Consider the following 16,099-nt stretch of genomic DNA (forward strand, 5'->3'; position numbering starts at 1 on the left):
TCGTATTTGATCATTTATTCCCTTTGAGACTTACTTTCCCAGCATAATCATTCGTCTCTCCTACTGCTATTCGCCAATTAGAATTCTTGCTCTTCAAGGCAAGGTGGGAAGAGCAAGGGGGTCGCTAAGCAGTAGCCCCAAATCCTCAATCTGGTGATGGCCGCAGCAGTGCCGCTCGCCAGCGCTCCCTGAAGTCTCCCGTGGGGCACTGGAGCTGGCCTGTCTACCCTCTGCGCTGCAGCAGGCCCGCACTAAGGCAGGAGGAGACGTGCTTGAAGGCCAGGCCCTGCCCCCTGCTGAAGCCCGGCCCTGCCAAGCTGCCCAGGAAAGCCCCGGGGGCAGGAGCCATCCTGGAGGCAGCAGGCTGGGGTCTCCCCCGGCGGGGCCGGCGCCAAGGGCCAGAGGGCAGCAGCCCGGCCCTGCCAAGAAGGGAGCCGAGAGCTGCCCACGAGGGACAAAGCCCAGGGGAACGCCAATCTCCTCAAGCCCTCCGCAGGCCCCTGGCACCCTCCCGGCGCCGCCCGGCCTGGCGGGTCGACTCCGGGGCGGGCCGGGGCCACAGAGCCCCGGCTGCGGGGCCGCCAGCCCCCGCCGCTGCCCGCCGGCAGGCAGGGAGGGCAGCCGAGGGAAGGCGCGTGCGCGCCCCGCCTCCCGCTGCCGCGGCCGCTGCCGGGAGAGGCGGCCGCGATGGCGGTGCTGGCGTCCAACCCCAACAACCCCGTGGTCTTCTTCGATGTCGCCATCGGCGGGCAGGTGGGCGAGGGCGCCGCCGCCCCGGCCCCGGCCCCGGCCCCGGCCCCGGCCCCGGCCCCTGGGGCTCTCGGGAGCCGCGCGGCGGGGCCGGGGGCCGCGGGTGCAGCGGGAGGGGCCGGCGGGGGTGCGGTGGGGTGTTGCGGGGGTGCAGCGGGAGGGCGGGGGGGGCTTGTTGGGGAGGGGAGGGGAGCGGCCAGGGGTGCAGGGCGGGGTCTTTTTGTTGGTGGTGCGGGAGGGGGTTGGCCGGGGTGCGGGGGGGGCTGTTGGGTCTCGTTGGGAGTGTAGGAGCGCAAGGGTGGGGGTGCGCTGGGAGGGGGCGGTCGCAGGGTCCGTCGTGGGGCTGTGAGGGGCGCAAGTGGTTGGAGGGGCGCGTCGGGGTTCAGCGGGGGCTGTGGGGTTGCAGGGGCGCGTGGGCAGGGGCTTGGGGCAGTGCTGCGGGGGAGGGGTGTGGAGGTGCAGGGCTGCATCGGGAGGGGGCTTGCAGGGCTGGGGTTGCAGCAGGAGGCTGACTTGGCGGGAGTTGCCTGGGTGCAGCGGTGGGGAGGCCGGTGGGTGCGAGTGGGGCCCAGAAGGCTCATGTGGCCGCCGTCTTGCCCAGGAGGTCGGCCGCATGAAGATGGAGCTGTTCGCCGACGTTGTCCCCAAAACGGCAGAGAACTTCAGGTGAGGAGCGGCCGGCGTTCCTGCGGCTCAGCCTGGAGCCGGCCTGCGAAGGGTTTTCGGTGCAGGAACGTCTCTGGTGGCAGAGTGACTGCCTGCCCCCGCGAACTGCTGCACCTGCTTTGCTCCTCTCTGCGTTGCCAGAGAGATGTGACGGTGCAGCATGCTGATCCCCGGGGGAGCCCGTCTGGCTGGAAGGTGAAGGCCTCCGGTCCCTCTCTGCTCCCTCGGTGGAGCTTCCGATAGGCCCGGTGCATCTATGAAGGGGGCTGCCTTAAGGTCACGGTAGGGCTCTCCTCGCCGCCCGGTTATTTTGCCACGGGCCGACGGATGTGCCTCACGCTCTGCTCTCTTTTTTGTTTTCCAGGCAGTTTTGTACGGGGGAATTCAGGTGAGTGGGTTCTAGTGGGTCTTTTTAAGTAGGCTACTGCGAGAAAGAGGGCTGGGCAAGTAGGAAGAAGGGTCACTTGGGATTTTCTCTCACTGTCCCAGTACAAAAGGAAAGAGGGAGAGAAACCTGCTGGGATGAAGTTGTGCCGGGCTCGTCGGTGAGTCGCGGAGGTGGCAGACTTTGCCATTTGGGCATGACTGTGTTCGTGCTCAGGTCGCTCTAGAACGGCCTGTCTGCAACTTGCAGCCGCCCGTGCTGCAGCTTGCCGCGGGATCCCGTCAAGGTGATGGTGTGGAGGTTGTAGGGAACGACGTCAGTTCATGTGCAGGGCCCACCGGAGGTTTCCCTGTGCCTCCGAGAGCACCAGCTGAGAGCCAGGCTGCAGCGCTTGGTTGTGTATCAAGGCAGCTGCTGAGGTACAGGGCAGCCCTTTGGGGCTCCGGATCCCTGGGAGGGTTTTGCGTGGGCTGTCCAGTGAGTCGCAGTGATGTTCCTGTTTATTTCCTTGCAGGAAAGATGGTGTCCCTGTGGGTTATAAAGGAAGCACTTTCCACAGGTAATTCCCCTGCTTTTGTTCAGGCACCTAAATAGCAGCCTGAGCCAGCTGGGGTTTTGAGACGCGCCTTCAAGGCGTTACTGGTCTGGGAGGCCTTTGTGGGTGGCAGCTAATTGTCCTTCTGTAGCTGTGGGGGATTTGGGGGCGCTGTCAGACGTGTACGCTGGGGTCACTGGGAGGGATCCCCCGTTCCTGGTGGGCCAGGTCAGAGATCATTTTCTGGCATCTGTCACCTAATCGCTGTCCCTGGTCGAAGAGCAGTGGCTCCCAAATCACCCGATAGCAACCAGTAGTTAATATTTGTGGTAGACTTGAGACTGTAGCGTTCGTAGGCCCTGATAACTTCCGTGGTGCTGCTGCGAGGCCAAACTCCTTTTTACCACGTAGTATTCTTCTTGAGGCATTTGTCTGCTGAGAACTAAGTATTCTTTTCCTTGTTTAGGGTAATAAAGGATTTCATGATCCAAGGAGGTGACTTTGTAAACGTATGTACCTCTGTATTCCTTTGGGGCTTCTCCTGCGTGGTGTAATAGGCACTGTTTCCAAGGGTGCGTGCTGATTTGGGGGCTCTGTTGGCTCTCTTTTGAGGTCCCCAGTAGTCACTGGAGGTTTCCTTGTAGCTTTGCTGCCATCTCACTGCAGCAGGCTGTAATGTACTTGGAAAGGAATCGTGAGTCTTGTGTGCACATACCCTCTCCTCCCCCAAAGAGTTCCTCTCTAAAAAGCCCCGTGGCAGTACAGCTCGAGGCTTTTCAAATTGGCAAAGATTTTTTTTTTTTTACCCTGTTGTCCTTCCCCGCCTTCTCCTGTCCCCCCGAACAAGAAACCCTGCGAGTTTGCTTTGCGGAGAGAGACCTTAAGTAGAGAACCGAGAAGCATGTGGTGCAAGAGATCGTTTCTGTGCAATTTTGTCAGTGAATTGTGCCAAAAGAGGACAGAGTTTGTGCCGGCAGTGGTGGTCGTGCTCTGAGTTGGGGAGAAGCAGAGTGTGTGGGGAAGGCTGGAGGACCGCGGGGTCTCTTGGCTGTCCTAGGACCCAGTAAAATGATTTCATTTCTGGAAGTGTTTCAAAACGTGAGGGGGCGTGATGAAGCTTTTTTAATCCAAACTTCCTAAAACTTGGTTGTCTGAAAGTCACTGAGGGGAGTGACCGCACGGCGGGCGGCTCAGCCGCAGCAGACTTTAGGTGGTCGCTAATTGCGATGCTGCTGCGATGCCCCCGCGGGCTTTATTCCTTCCCCTGGAGCTGCTCAAGCATTAGGGCTTGCACCAGACATTGAATGTGTTGGCTCCTGGTGCGTATGGAGGGCAGGGGAGCATCCATTTGGGGCAGAGTTGAGCCCTGTCCTTTTGCGTGGGGCTTTTAAATTTGTGTTTTAATAAACTGAACCGTTGGGTAGCGCTGGCTCAGAACAAGCGCTGAGGCTGACGGGGCACCTCTGTCACCCAGGGAGACGGCACCGGAGTAGCCAGTATATACAGGGGTCCTTTTGCCGACGAAAACTTCAAGCTGAAACACTCTGCTCCTGGGCTGCTCTCTATGGTGAGTAGAAAACACTGCCGTTGTAAGACGGAAAAGCTTTAGGTACTTTCTCTGTGCCCTTTTCCTGGGTGTATCGGGTATTTGCCAGGCAACAGACATCTCCACCGCTGGACCCAAGGGCTGAAAGACCGGCTGTGTAAGTGCTCGTCAGAAGGCTGCTCGTGGGTTAATGCGTGGAGGAACAGCGAAGTCCCGATGATGATCCTGCAGCATCCTTTCTTTTCCCCCGTTGGAGGGCTGGGGCAGGCTTTGCTCGATGAGCTTTGAGAAGAGCTTGGTGGCTCTTGCGGTTTGTGTAGGGTGGCAAGCGGTGGGGTTTTCTTCCTCCCCGATGCTGTTACCGAGCACTGACCTCAGCAAGGGGGAGGCAAAGAGGTGGGGCGTTCCGAAGCCGTAGCAGCGTTCCCAGGGTGCCTTTGCTAACATAGGCTTCCTGTTCCACGCTGTAGGAAAAACTGCAAGCGTTGCCCGTTGCCTGGTAGGAACAGTACCCTGACTTTGGCCACAGACAGCAAGCGGAGCCGGTGCTGCAGCGTTCCTGTCCGCAGCTGCTTCTCGCCCAGCTCTTTCAGCTGCCCTGCCCTTAAAGCACTTGCTTAGAGCATTCGCCATGTGCATTAGTTACTCCTCCCGTTCCAAGCACGGCCCAGAAAGAGGTGTCACGACACAGCTAAGCGAGCAGTGTGCCGTGGCGTGGGACGAGGGATCCCGCGCTGGTCTCGGCAGCTTTGTGTGAAAGCGGCGTGGCTCCGGAGTCGCTCTGCCGGGCCAAGCCGTGGTCCCTCCCAGCTGGGTCCTTCCGCAGCTGGCTAGCGATAAGTAAAAATGCCACGGGACTGTGTCCCGTGCAGCCCTGCAGCTGCAAAACGTGCCCAGTTCACTTGCCGGCCCAGAAACGGGCTTTAGTATCTCCTGGGTGTCCAAAGAGCTTTGAAAAACCGGAATGGACTTAAGCGTGGCAGAGCCGTGTTCTTAGCAGAGCGCGCACGCTCCGGGTGCTGCGCTCAGGCGTGAATTCAATTTGCCGTCCGCATCGCGCTGTTCCGTGAGCCCTGTGCCGCTGGGATCGTTGCCTTTCTCATCCTGGTCGTCAGAACAGACACGTTTGGGTTGGTTTGTCCTGAGGAAACCTTCCAACTAGCAGAAAGCTGCTTTTTTTTTTTCTGCCCTGGTTTCTGTCTCTTCAGTTTTCCCCGGGACAATACTGCAGCCAGGAAGGACTCGCCACCAAAAAGTTTGGCCTTTTTTCAGGAGCGTGCCCTAGAGCCCAGATTTCAGCGCGATCTTGTGCTGAACGTGCCTGCGTAGAAGTACGGTGGGAAGTTGGTGAGAGCGGCATGACCAGACTGGGTGGCGTGCCGCGTCCCAGCCCGGGGTGCTCTCCTGCGGATGTGTATCTGCTGCCCGTGGTTTGTGTAGCCACAAGCTAAAAAGAAGCTAGGCTGGGTCTAGAGCAACAGCTTTTTCCTACGTGAGGCGCGTCTGCCTTCGGTTTTGGCAAGTCTTTGATTGTACACTGTTGGTATTTTGCCATTCTCCCCCCAGGCAAACAGTGGTCCCAGTACCAACGGCTGTCAGTTTTTCGTTACGTGCTCCAAATGTGACTGGTTGGATGGGAAACCCGTCGTGTTCGGTGAGTACCGGCAGCGGCAGCCTGGCGTCCCGGCTGAGGGACACTGCCTGTGGCGCAGCTGCTCGAAGAAACAGCCGGGGACTGCTTGTTCTTCGCCCCTCGCTTGTGGAGCACGTTTTAAGAGGGATCGTTTCCTTTGCCCGTTTAGAGCTCGGAAGCCAGCCCTGACGTGGCCAGTAGCTTTACACTGCACCAGACTTTCCAGCGGGAACAAAAGTGCATGTACCTGTGATGAGTGGCGGGGAGCAAAGGTAAATCCGGCCGTATTGAGATGGAAGAATTTTCTCATTCTAAGTAAAATCGTCGATGGGCTGTTGGTCATGAGAAAAATGGAAGTAAGTTGAATTTGCCCATTTCTCCGCGAACGTCCCCTTGGGCAAGTGGTACAGAGGATTGACAAGGGTGGTTCTGTTCTCTGCCGCTGTCTGTTTACAGGGTACCAGGGAACAGCAGCGTTGATAACTGGTATTACCGGTTGTCGTTGTTATAAAATGGCAGGAAAGGCGTTGAGGCAAATGCTGTGCTATAGATTGACTTTAGAAATGCTGTGCTGTCGTGGTTGCTGGTTGGTCTTTGAGCGGGGATTGTGTTCCTGTGGCTTTATGTGCGACGCTTTGCATTTGTTGGGGAAGCTGAATTGAAAAGCTGTTCCGTCAGCAACCCAGACGAGGGTGTGAAGCAGATCACTTCTGTGCCGTTGCCCGGGATTATTCCGTGGATGCTGAATGATCAGTTCTGCTGATCCGTGATCAGCGTGTTTGATAAGAAAAATGAAAGTCATCTCCTGAAGGGCTTCCAGCGTCGTGACTTGGTGTCTGAGTAGATGAGGAGATGTAACAAACAGCGGTGAGTTCGAGACGGGCGAAACTTAACTCCCTGGCCCGCGCCTGGCTAATGTGCGCAAGGGCCTCCACCCTCGGTCTGGGAAGCGGGGCGAGCACAGAGCTGACCCCCGTCCGGTGTTGAGAAAAGGTCCCGTGCAAGGAAGGGTACGGCGCGGTGTGATGCACGTGTTGCTGACCCTCTTTGCCAGGAGCACCGATGGCAGGGTTGCGGTGTGCCTGCCTTGTGCGTCACTGCAGCGAGGGGCGAGTTGAGGGAAATAAGTAAGAGACTCAGAAAGGAGCAGCTGAGTCCAGCAGAAGGAGAGGTTCAGAATGAGGGTTGCTGTGGGACTGTCTGGTGTTTGGATTCCGCAAAGGCCGTACAAAGGCAAGTTTGCTTCGCGTGTTGCAGCTGTAATTAGTAACTTTCAAGCTTTAGGCCAGAGCAGCCTCAAGCGACGTGATGCCTGCTGTATCTCAGGAGGAGCTCTCTGGCTTTAGCTCTGTGCCTTCCCTCCCCTTGGAGGGATCGGGGTCTGGTCTGTATCCCAAACCTCTGCCCGCAGAGAGAGTGCAGCAGCTTATGGCTGGATCCGTTGCCCAAATGCGTGATGGTGCTTCTGTGTGACTCGGAGCTGTGTCTGGATTTCCCGGTTCCTGATGCTGTAGGCATCTCTCTCTCAGCCGGTCTTGGAGTACCTGTCACTCGCGGGATTTGCCGAGCTTTTATGAGGTTTAACGCTATACGTTTGTCTGTCCTCAGAATGTGCCGACGGGTCCAAACAACAAACCCAAGCTGCCAGTTGTGATCTCCCAGTGCGGGGAAATGTAGAGCAGTGAAACAGAAATGGGGTAAGTGTGTCTTCGCAGGCCGCCAGTGCAATCAGCCTCTGGGCTGCTCTGCTCCTTTCCTTTTCTCTTGACTTAGTTTCGCAGTCCTTTGAGTCTGTAGAGAGCTGACTCAGCTCAGTGAAGCGCCAGCAAATCCCCACCGTTTTTGGCCTTCCATTCGATGATTTCCAGAGAGGTCTGGAATTGCCCACGAAGACACTTTGTCCCCGCTTCCATAACAGAGTCTTTCAGATCTGTGGCACTCCAGACTCTGGGGAGCTCCTCCTGCTTGATGAAGTGACAACAGGGGATGTAATTGTTCTTTCGTTTCCCTGGTACTTCTGGTGGCGTCGATAGGCTTTTGAAGAGAGGGACCACCTTGTTCCCAGGCTTTCTTGCAGATGGGCAGACCCGTGCTGATGGGTGGGGTCCCCTTTAGGGCTGTCCTCAGGCCCAGGCTTGTTCATCATTTCTGCTTGGAGCACATGATCTCTGGCCAAGATCCAGCTTGAGACCGGCAGCTTTTCCCTTCTAGGGACGAGGCCGGTGCCACCTCGCTGACTTCCCAGCCAGGTTTTAGGAACTGCCTTTCTGCAGCCTGCTGCCTCTCAGCTGCTGGAGACAAGGAGGGCATCTGCCTTGCCCAGCTTCAGCCAGCTGAGTCAGTTACTTGTCCAGACCCTTTAAAATCAGCCGGGAGAAAGAGGCGCTGGTGGGTTTGGGTTCGGAGGCGGGTGCAGAGGCCCGGCATGGAGACCCAGGAGGACGCCCGCGTTCTCTGGCTCAGGGTGAGCTGATGCGTGCAGCAAGTAGCGCTCCCGTGAAAACCGCTGAGGCGGCACCCAGTGTCACTGCACGGTCTTGCTGTTGTAGGATGAGTCGGGAATGACCGTCCAGCGTTTCGGACCTGTTTCTTCTGCGTTTCAGCGTTCCTTTGCCGGTGCTTAGGCCTGTGCTGGCTCCATGCCGTTCCATCTCCAGCCGGTTCCCCCACTGCCCCAGTCCTCTCTGCAGGCCAGATCCGCGCTCTTGACGTTCTCCTGAAATTACTTCATCATTGGCATCTTACCTTTTTTGGGTTTTCTCTCATTTTGAAATGTAAATAAAGAATTTTGTTAAATATGCGTGCAGAGCGCATCAGTTGACGTGCTCGGGAAGAGATTCTTCTTCAGGTGAGGAGGACTGCAGAGTCTTCAGCAACGTGTGTTGTCCCTAGCTGGTTCAGCAGGGAGCTTCTACTGGGCGTGGTGGTGCGGGGCCCTGCTGCTGGGCGATTGCGAAATGGGCAAGAAGGGGTGAAGGGAGCATGGCAGAGCACGGCAGTGCCGTCCTACAGCAGCTCCTTTACTGGGCAGGTAAGTCGGGCTGCCTGGCAGAGAGGTTCTTGGCGTCTTGGGAACAGCCAGAGCCTTTCTACACGCAGCCTTGCTGAAGCAGAAGGAATTGGCGCGGCGCAGGCTTCATCCCCGTGAGTTTGCTGGGCTCTGGGGCGAGTCGTGTTGTAAACAAGCGTTTGTAAAACCTCCCCTGGCGCGTGGCGGCACGAGGCCGTCGGGCTGTCGTGTGGCACGGGCGTTAGAGGAATTTACCTGGGTGCGACGTGGGTGTTAGGGCAGGGCTTTGGGCTGGGAAGCCAAGAATGCTTATGCTTTAGGAGCAGAAATTGGGCCTCCTTATCCTGCACGGTTACCGAGGGCGCAGCTGAGGCTGCCGGTCGGTGGAAAAACTGACTTTCTCCTTCCAGAATTGGGTTGCAAGCTGACCTACCTGCTGGGGGACACGCAAGCGCCCCTCGGGGGGGCTGGGCTACGGCGTGAGTTTCCTCATCCGGCAGATGAAAACGTAAGGGAGCTGGGACAAAGCCTGTTCTGTCACCTGCAGGCGCTTCATACCGCCCGGGGACGTCCCGCCGCTCCTCGGGCAGCAGGAGTGTGTTGTGTGGGGCTGTCTTGGGGAGGTGCGGGCCGCGCCCTTTGCTTGGGCGTTACCCAGCGCGAGGTGGCAAGCGCTGATGTGCTGGAGGACAGATCCTGCAGGCGGGCTTTGGTGTGCTCTGTTGTCTCGGGGCTGTTTGAAGTCCTTGAAGCAGGCTCCGGCTGTCGGGATTTCCAGGTCTCCATTCCTGGGGCTGCACAGCTCCTGAAGTCACTCGTGCTCACTTCTGTCCAGCCCGAGGCATCTCGCCTGCTTGTACCTGCAGAATCCCAGGTGATGAAAGAAACACAAAGCACACCGCCCCTTTCCTCTGCAGCCCCGAGAACGCTTTCCAGAGGGGTCTCTCCTGTGGGAGGAGGGTTAAAGATTCCCAAGAGCGAGGAGCAAACTGGAAGCTGGTGACAGCTGTGAAATAGAGGTGACCAAAAAGAGAGAGGCTGGGCTGCCGGTGCTGCTCGGGAAATGTGTCCAGATGGCCCTTCCCTGGGGGGCTGCTGAGGCAGGAGCTTGGCTGCAGGCGGCTCGGGGGAGCTCTGCCTGCCAGCTGCAGTGCTGAGGTTTGCACTGCTGAGGCGGGTACCCAAATTCACTGTACTTTTTCCTGAGGGAAAGCAGCGTATTGCTGGCTCCAGGCTTGATCTGGGGAGTAAAGAGTGAATTTAGCATAGCTTAGTAGTGAGCAGCAATTAGCTAGCTAGACCCAGCACAGGATAAGGGAGCAGAAGCAGCCTTGAAATGTTTGAGACAGTAGGAAGAGCTTGGATGAGAAAGTACACGATGAAGAAGACTCTGAGCCTTCCTCCGAAAGTCCCCAAAGGACGACCACCAGATGACAGCACGCGCGCGCCAAGAGGAGGAAACGTGTTATAATACTTTCTGAGAAACAATTATAATATCCCCAGCTATTCTCGGAACTAATTGCAGACGCTCATGAATATGCATGTTTTGAGGTAATACATAGAGTTGTAGAATGTGACCCGTGTGCCAGCTAGGAGGAGCGACCCCCCCTTGCACCCAGCGCCGTGCTAAACAGACCTGCTTTGGAACTCTCTGCGAGTTAGAGAGTTTGTCTCCACGCTTCAGGGGCAGCAGCTCTTTCTCAGCCTGATGCATGTGTTTCTGTCACTGCGATCAGCTAGTCTCGCTTCCCGCGTAGCAGGGGTCACAGAGCTTCCCCAAATGAACATCCTCGCAGGCTTCATCACCGAGATTTGAAGGTGTCTCCACAATTTCCTCCCCTAGGGTCCCTTGCATGGTGGATTCCCTATTTGCCATTGTATTTTAAGGCTTGTTTTTCTCTGGACTTCCTGAGCATCGTCCAGTTTTGATATCCTTCTGGTTTCAAGGTCACGGTCCCGATGCAGATCCCTTGTGGGACTGTATGACTGTTGGAAAGCTCTTTCCTTCGTTAGCCGACTTGGAGATCTCCTGGAACCGTAAGTGACCAAGATAGCTTGACAAGGCCTATGGCCATACCCCCCCATCGGTTCTTGCGATGGGCTGACCTTGGCCCCAGTCCCCCCCTGGCCGTGGTGTAACGTGGGAAGCTGGGTCCCTGGCTTCCAGTTTTCACGCTAGGATGGGGGAATGGGCAGTCCTTTGGGGGTGATGTTGCAAGGGCTGATGCCGAGGGGATACGCCTTGGTCGGAAAGGTGGTGGAGTGATGGGTCAGCTCCCAGATACCTTCTTGGTGGTTGCCGGTGAGTGAGGTTTGTCTCCTCTTCTGAGGGAGGAGTGACGTAGGCAAGGGCAGGGCTAGGAATCTGTGACCGGCAAGCCCATTTTTCAAGTGCCCGAGGAAAGTGACTTGGTGGACAAGAAGGCTGGGTTTCCCCCGGACCTTGCCCCTGGGGAATTCAGCAGAGCTCTTGGATCTCTCTGAGCCCACGTAAGGTGAAGACGTAGGGGATGGAGGCAAAGAGGAGGTGAAATGAAAGGTGATCCTTAGAGAAGGGCTCAGGGGAAGGGAGGGCAGCTGCCCCCCAGTCTCTCCCCCTCCCTCTGGCAGAGAAGCTCCCCTGGGCAGGAAGGATGGGATGCTGAGGAAAAGGCTCATTAAAGACAAGGCTGCGAAGAGCCCTCTGGCCCGGGGCTGCAGCCTGGCTCCGAAACGGCTCCAGCAGGAGGCATTTCTTTCTGGGAGGAACTGCCCGGGCAGGTGAAAGCAAAGGAGCTCCTGGGGGCGCAGCGCAAGCGCAGGCAGAGGGAGCCGAGCCTGGGCCCTGCATCTGCAGCGTGGAGGGGCCGAGGGGCACCTCAGCCAGGTCCCAAACTGCCGTGGGCAAAGCGCAGACCCTTTGCCCTCCTCCCCGCGAGGGCTGGCACGGGGCTCGGGACCTCTGCGCGCTGCCCGCCCCCTGGGGCGGGGGGTTAGACCCGGTCCCCCACCCGGCTTCAAGCGCCAAGCGGGGCGCTTGGGCCCGTCCGCTCCCCGCCAGCGCAGCCCCCCCCCCGCCGCCGTTCTCCGGGGGCTGATGGCGATGCTTTAACTGCACTCAGGACGTGTCTGAGGCAGCTCCGCCACGTCCCCCCCCCCGGCCGCCCCGCCCCGCCCCGCCCCGCCCCGCCGCGGGGATTAACGCTGCCGGGCTCCCGCCTGCTGACTCCCGCTTCTCTCCCGGCAGCCGGGAGCGCCGGGGCTGCACCCAGCCCTGGGAGCGGGGCCGCAGGCGGGGGCCGCCCGCGCGGCCGCTCTGCCCCGTGGCTCCAGGGCTGTGGTTGGGATTGCCCCCGGCTGGGGAAGGGGCCTTGAGGCCCCTCCGTCACTCCTAGCGAGCGTTCAGGATCTCCCCTCTTTGGATGTCCAGGTCCCCTCCTTGCTGCTGTGCCTATTCCATTTCCCTCGCCCCCTCCATCTCCCTTCTGGCCCCTGGACCCGTCATCCTTGCGCTCGGAGCCCCTCCTTTTGCCCCCCATCTTCCTTCTCCGCACGTTCTCGTCCCCTCCCTCAGTGCTCGGGTACCTCCCGCTCCCCTCCGCAGGCTTGCACGAAGCAAAGTGGAAGGGGGAAGAGCAGGAGCAAAGGGGAACGACTGGGTCCGAGTACAGATAGAGGGGAGCACAGAAAAGTGGGCACGTGCTGGAAGGCAACTTCTCCCAGTTTCGTTTCCAAACCTTGTAATTTTGGACTGGACAAGGAACTGGGGTTCAGGGGGAGATCCGGTGGCTTCACCCCCTTCCACCCCTCTTCCATTTTACGGAGTTTATCTACAAATGCCAGCCTCCGGGGGGATCTGGGGTGACGCACGCACACCCTGACGCTTGGGCGAGTTGCAAAAAAGCTGTCGAATCCTGTGGTTGAACTATATGACAGAAATCGCCAGGTCAGCCGATTTGGCGATTGCCCCAAGAGCCCAAAAGCCAAGATTTCACAAACCTCTTTCCCCGTGCAGCTGCGCCATCAGGGTGATTAGAAAAGGGAATCACTGTAGAATCTTCTGTCAGGTTAACATCCATCCCCTGTAATTCCTCCAAGCGGTCAGATGTAAAAGGAAAGAACTTCTGGTAAAGCACATGTAATTGAAATTTCAGTTTTGGAAAACTTTTGCTCTCCTAAGATAAAAGCAACAAGCAGTCAAACGACCGACCTGTTTTAACCCAGCTTTCAAATATTTCCCCGCTCTGACTACTAGGTAACAGGCATTGCACTTGGTAATCCAAACAATTCTGTACTGTCCAAATGTAGGCTGGTAGTAGAGGACTCTTCCTTGAACAATTCACAGACAGTAATGCTCTCCAAAACACGCCACTGTTAAAAACACTCCTATATTTACAAACGAGTGCTGATGCTCTGGCTCTCCTGCAGCTGGAGGCTGTGGTCTCTCCGGGCAAAGCTACGTTCAAGTACCCAATCTCAGAAGCTTGCGAGGGGGACAAGCCTGAGGATGAGTCTTGGCTTGCGGCTTCTCCTTCAGGCTTCACGTCTCGCGTGGCCTGCAGGGTGCTGAGAGAGCCTGGTGGTTCTCGTGATGGGGAGCTGAAAACAAAACAAAGTTCCTCTCCTGAGTCATTCTGCAAACTCCATCTGAGCCTCCGCCACCCGCACGGCCCCAACGCTCCTCCCAGCCTCTCTGTGAGGCAGCGCAGGGCGACAGTCGGTGCCTTTCGCTTGGACCAAGTCTGGGATACTCCTCCTCCAGCCAAGGAGCTGGCGGCCCTCATCTACCCCAGAGCCTCCTCAGATGGTCCGTCACCCTCCATGGCACCCGCAGGCCGTCACCGAGTCCACTGGGCTGGGTCTCCAGCAGGCAGGGAGCGGAGCTGCAGAGCCCCTCTGCCTTCCCTTGCCCATCTGGCGCGGATCGTGGGGATCCCGGCTACACCAGCAGAGAAACAGCTCGAGCTCCCTCCTGCCCCATAGCCTGGGACGTGAGTCACGCAGTCCTGGGCAGCAGCGGTCCTCTACGGCTCATCACCTCTTGTGTGAAGACACGCTTCCAAAAAGCCTGGGCACCAAGCTGATCTCTAAATCCCACCGTGGGCCCCGACAGAGTTTGAAAATGTCACTCCTCCGTCCCATTAGCTTCAGTCTTTAAACACAGTCTTTAGAAACGGAGTCAGCCGCCAGCACGGCATCTCCCCGGCTGAGGAGGACCCGTCTGTGCGGCAGCTCACCTCGCTCCAGTCGGTCTTGGCTGGCAGCTCCGTCTGGGTCTTGGCCAGCGACGTCTCCGTCCCCCAAATGCTGGAGCTGCTGCTGCAGCTCCTCCACCTGCTGCTCCAGGGGCTTCCTAAAAGCACGTTGGGCTGACAGTGAGACACTGACGTGGAGGCCTGCCTCCGTGAATTTAAGGCTGGCTGGGATCTAAACCCAACACCACGCTGCTCTGCACCTGCCCTGGGCAACAGCGAGGGCAGAAAGAAATCAGGACGTCCTGGCTGTCCCCACCTCCCAGTGGCACGTGAAAGGTGCGTGCTGTGTCCGGGATCCTCAATGCCAGCGGCACAAGAAAGGGCCCTGCCGGCAGCTGGAGGGTAAACCAAATCACTGGGCTGGCAGGAGGGGCCACTCACCTTCTGAGGCAGCTGAAGCCTCCAAAGCTCTTTCAAATCTGACACAGAGGGGATGTGGGGAGCTCTGCCAGGGACACTGGCAGGTCCAAAGGACACAAAGGAGGTAAAACCCGTGCTGCCCTGACTCCTTGAGCCCGCCTAGGGCCAGCCGTGGAGCTGCAGCAGGGAGCTGCAGGCTGGCCCAGCAGCATTTGCTGGCACACGCCTCCCCTCCGCACCCAGCACAGCCCTTCCCCAGCTCTGGGTACCTGTTCAGCCGCTCCTCGTGAAGTTCTTGCTGCGCACAAGCTTCATTTGCTCGGGTCCCCTTCAGTTCGCCCTCCAGAAGTTTCTTGTCTGAAACATGGGCCTCTGCCAGCAGGAGTTGGTGTTCTGAATCCTTTAGCTTTTGCTGCAGCTTTGAAATCTCGGACTGAATTTGGACATGGATTAAAAACCTTCTGAATGTATAGGCCAGGATCTGATACGGATCCCTTTGATCCCTCCCTGTCTGAGTCACAGGAACAAAAGGTTTCCATGCTTCTACTCAAAGCACTTCTGCACGTCTTGGTGTCAAAGCCCATGAGAAGCACCACCTCTCCAATGGCTACCAGACACTTTATCAGGAATTAGCAATAATAATCCTTTTCTGCACCTCATTTGATCCTGCACACTTCAGAACCCAACCCACTGATTAGTGCAAGAACACGGCAGAAGTGATGCCACGGAAAACACAAGCTTTTGCCATTTACCAGGTAGCAAACTGCAGCACATCTCCTCGGCAAGAAGGTGGTCTGGGCTTCCTGGCCTGCCAGCCCTACTGCCAGTATTTTCAGAGACCCCGAGTTTTAGAGACAAGAGTGGAGCCATCAGATTTGGCTTCTATTATCTTGGGTATGCTCCCACAAATAACAGACCTTTTTCTGAAATATTTTAGGAATCTTAAGGGCGTTTAAGTAGGAAGCGGGGTAAAGCCAGTCAGTGCATACGCGTACATACAGATGTCTAAGCGCGTCTCAGGGCTTGCCAAAACCTTTGCAATTCCATCAAAAGGGGGCAGTGCTCACCTCACCCCTTCTTCTACTCTGACGGCCTCGCTTCCTAAGGCATCACTCACCGCTTGTGCTTGGGCGGTCTCCTGCGCCTCTCCCAGCTGCCGACGGAGGAAAAGGTTTTCACTTCTCAGCTTGGCCAGTTCCTCCTGCAGCTCTTCTGCCTCCTCGATGGTGTCTTTCGTCTCCTGGTCTGTCTCAAGGAGTACAGCATGCTGCTCCTTTGCTTGATTCTGGACCTGAAGTAATTCTCTTTGTGTTACGTGTAAAGCCAATGTCTTTTCCGAGAGGGCTTTTCTCAGTTCTTCCACTTCTCTTTCAGCTCTGCTCAGCTGCTGAGACAAGCTCTGGTTGGTTTCTTGCACCAGAGACATGTGCTCACGCACGCTGAGCAATCGGACAATTATTTGACGCACTTCCGCATCAACGATATCTGACGGCTGATGGCTTCCAGGGCTCGGGTGGGAAGGGGATGAACACGACCCTGTCTGTTCAGAGATAAAGAGCACAGATTGGCAGAACTTAGGAAAGCAGCTCAGAAGAGGGGAGAGGGGCAGCATTTCCGAGAACCAGGACTCCCACCAGCTTGACGTCAGCTTAGAAAAGAGTTGTCAACAACTCTGCATCGGACATGACTCGAGGAAAGGTCTGATTTCACGCTGGCGTGTAGCGCCGTCCTACGAGGAGGACGGCAATTTAAAATGTTTGGGTTTACGTACCGCCCCCCCAGAGCTGTTGCTCTCCTCGACGGCTTCTTGGTCTGGTGGCGCCTTACGGAGGGCAGACTCCTTGCCCCAGCGGCCAGTGTCGGGCTCCTGCACCGGCCGCAACGGGGCGCAGTCGATGGTGGCGGCCGCAGGGTGCAGCTGGTCCCGGCCGTGCGGCCGGAGCTCATCGGCACGACGGCTCCCGGAGGGCTCGGGCACCA

General features: G+C 57.7%; 1 protein-coding gene across 2 annotated transcripts; it reads left to right on the top strand.

The window, feature by feature from the left end:
- The first annotated feature begins 674 nt into the window (after positions 1-674).
- LOC147413058 (peptidyl-prolyl cis-trans isomerase H-like) lies at positions 675-8,071 on the top strand. 2 transcript variants are annotated; one of them, XM_086480736.1, is made up of 10 exons: positions 675-753; positions 1,352-1,416; positions 1,781-1,804; positions 2,316-2,360; positions 2,803-2,845; positions 3,811-3,903; positions 5,449-5,540; positions 5,832-5,871; positions 7,124-7,212; positions 7,727-8,071. In XM_086480736.1, the coding sequence occupies exons 1-9, from the start codon at positions 688-690 to the stop codon at positions 7,190-7,192; spliced, it is 537 nt and encodes a 178-aa protein (XP_086336862.1). In that variant the 5' UTR covers positions 675-687; the 3' UTR covers positions 7,193-7,212; positions 7,727-8,071. The 2 variants fall into 2 exon arrangements, with proteins under 2 accessions (XP_086336862.1, XP_086336861.1); XM_086480735.1 differs by lacking the exons at positions 675-753; positions 1,352-1,416; positions 5,449-5,540; positions 5,832-5,871; positions 7,727-8,071 and adding exons at positions 1,906-1,961; positions 2,051-2,220; positions 5,685-5,787 and having other exon boundaries at positions 1,521-1,804; positions 7,124-7,161.
- Positions 8,072-16,099: the final 8,028 nt, after the last annotated feature.

Source organism: Leptosomus discolor, unplaced genomic scaffold, assembly GCF_034619465.1.
Source record: "Leptosomus discolor isolate bLepDis1 unplaced genomic scaffold, bLepDis1.hap2 HAP2_SCAFFOLD_136, whole genome shotgun sequence".
NCBI classification, from domain to species: domain Eukaryota; kingdom Metazoa; phylum Chordata; class Aves; order Leptosomiformes; family Leptosomidae; genus Leptosomus; species Leptosomus discolor.